The sequence below is a fragment of the Aplysia californica genome, unplaced genomic scaffold, assembly GCF_000002075.1.
Source record: "Aplysia californica isolate F4 #8 unplaced genomic scaffold, AplCal3.0 scaffold00040, whole genome shotgun sequence".
Taxonomy (NCBI): Eukaryota; Metazoa; Mollusca; class Gastropoda; order Aplysiida; family Aplysiidae; genus Aplysia; species Aplysia californica.
In genome coordinates, this window is record NW_004797310.1 from 1,047,064 (window position 1) to 1,047,672 (window position 609).

At 42.2% G+C, this 609-nt stretch overlaps 1 protein-coding gene across 11 annotated transcripts in view; it reads left to right on the forward strand.

The window, feature by feature from the left end:
* Positions 1 to 609, forward strand: part of LOC101861022 (MORN repeat-containing protein 1) — a 40,470-nt gene that overhangs the window by 14,859 nt on the left and 25,002 nt on the right. For all 11 annotated transcript variants that reach the window (XM_005092066.3, XM_005092068.3, XM_005092067.3 and 8 more), the window contains one exon: positions 405 to 584. In XM_005092066.3, the coding sequence (XP_005092123.1) occupies positions 405 to 584 (180 nt within the window). The remainder of the gene's footprint in view (positions 1 to 404; positions 585 to 609) is intronic.

Here is a 609-nt window from a genome sequence, read left to right on the forward strand (position 1 = left end):
CAATTTTAGAGAAGAAAATTTTTCGGTCGCTACCCGGATTTGAACCCGGGACCTTTGAATGAGAGGCCAACACCTTAACCTCTAGGCCACGAGAGCCCCCCAACTTCTCTTAGGTCCCAGCAGGGAATACCGAAGATGAAGAAAAATATAGATATTTCTATAACTGTTCAGTATTATTTCAGACTGAGGTATAATGTACAATAAGTTTAATCCAGTAAAAATGAGTGATGTACTGTAAATCTAATTTTAGGTCCTGCCGTAGGACTGTGTTGATGTTTACATGTTGGCCTGTTCGTTCAATTACTTCTTTCTAAGATTGTTTTGTAATTCTTCAAAAATTTTGATATTTTTACGTGAACCTGTGCTATTTTTTATAGGGAAAAATTGTGATTTTGCTCCTTAAGGTGATGAGAAAGGAGAGGAGGAAGGAGAGGAGGAAGGGCTAGAAGAGATGGGAGAATTGAAAGAAGCCATTGAGGACATAGCCAATGTACCTGCGGAGGCGAGTGCTGATGAGAAGGATGGGCCTCAGGAGGGAAGTCGACCAGCGTCACCGGAGCAACAGGCACAAGAAGCTGGAGTTGGTGAGTGGGAGAAAGAGAAAGAAGG